This window comes from Morone saxatilis, unplaced genomic scaffold (genome assembly GCF_004916995.1).
Source record: "Morone saxatilis isolate NCDOM2014 unplaced genomic scaffold, NCSU_SB_2.0 Contig9, whole genome shotgun sequence".
Taxonomy (NCBI): domain Eukaryota; kingdom Metazoa; phylum Chordata; class Actinopteri; family Moronidae; genus Morone; species Morone saxatilis.
In genome coordinates this window covers 16060-16419 of record NW_023340268.1, presented here as the reverse complement: position 1 = coordinate 16419, position 360 = coordinate 16060, and the positions used below count along the sequence as shown (strand labels likewise).

At 41.7% G+C, this 360-nt stretch overlaps 1 protein-coding gene across 1 annotated transcript in view; it reads left to right on the top strand.

Moving 5' to 3' along the window:
- The window catches only part of psmb4 (proteasome 20S subunit beta 4), a 4436-nt gene that overhangs the window by 3323 nt on the left and 753 nt on the right, over nucleotides 1–360 (top strand). The window contains exons 5-6 of the mRNA XM_035681154.1: nucleotides 1–11; nucleotides 200–288. Coding sequence (XP_035537047.1) covers nucleotides 1–11; nucleotides 200–288 — 100 coding nt within the window. The remainder of the gene's footprint in view (nucleotides 12–199; nucleotides 289–360) is intronic.

Below are 360 nucleotides of genomic sequence, written 5' to 3'. Positions count from 1 at the left end.
CCTACAACAGGGTGAGTTCAGTGTCGCCGTCAGACTGTGGGAAACTTTGCTAATATGTGCTTAAACTTAAAGGAACCTGATTGAGTGTTAAAGCATAAAGTGAAAGTGAGTGACTGCTGTGTACGTTGTGTCTGTAAGAAAGTAAAGACATTTAAATGAAATGTTTTTATTTTGCTAAGCTGATGTGTTTTTGTTTTAGCACGAGATCGCCATAGTAACAGAAGAGGGCGTGGAGATCATTGGTCCTCTGTCTTCTGAAACCAACTGGGACATCGCTCACATGGTCAGGTAGGGTCAAAGGTCACAACAGATTCCTCTGAAGGTCCTCCTGATGATAGTTTAAAAACACACACACACACA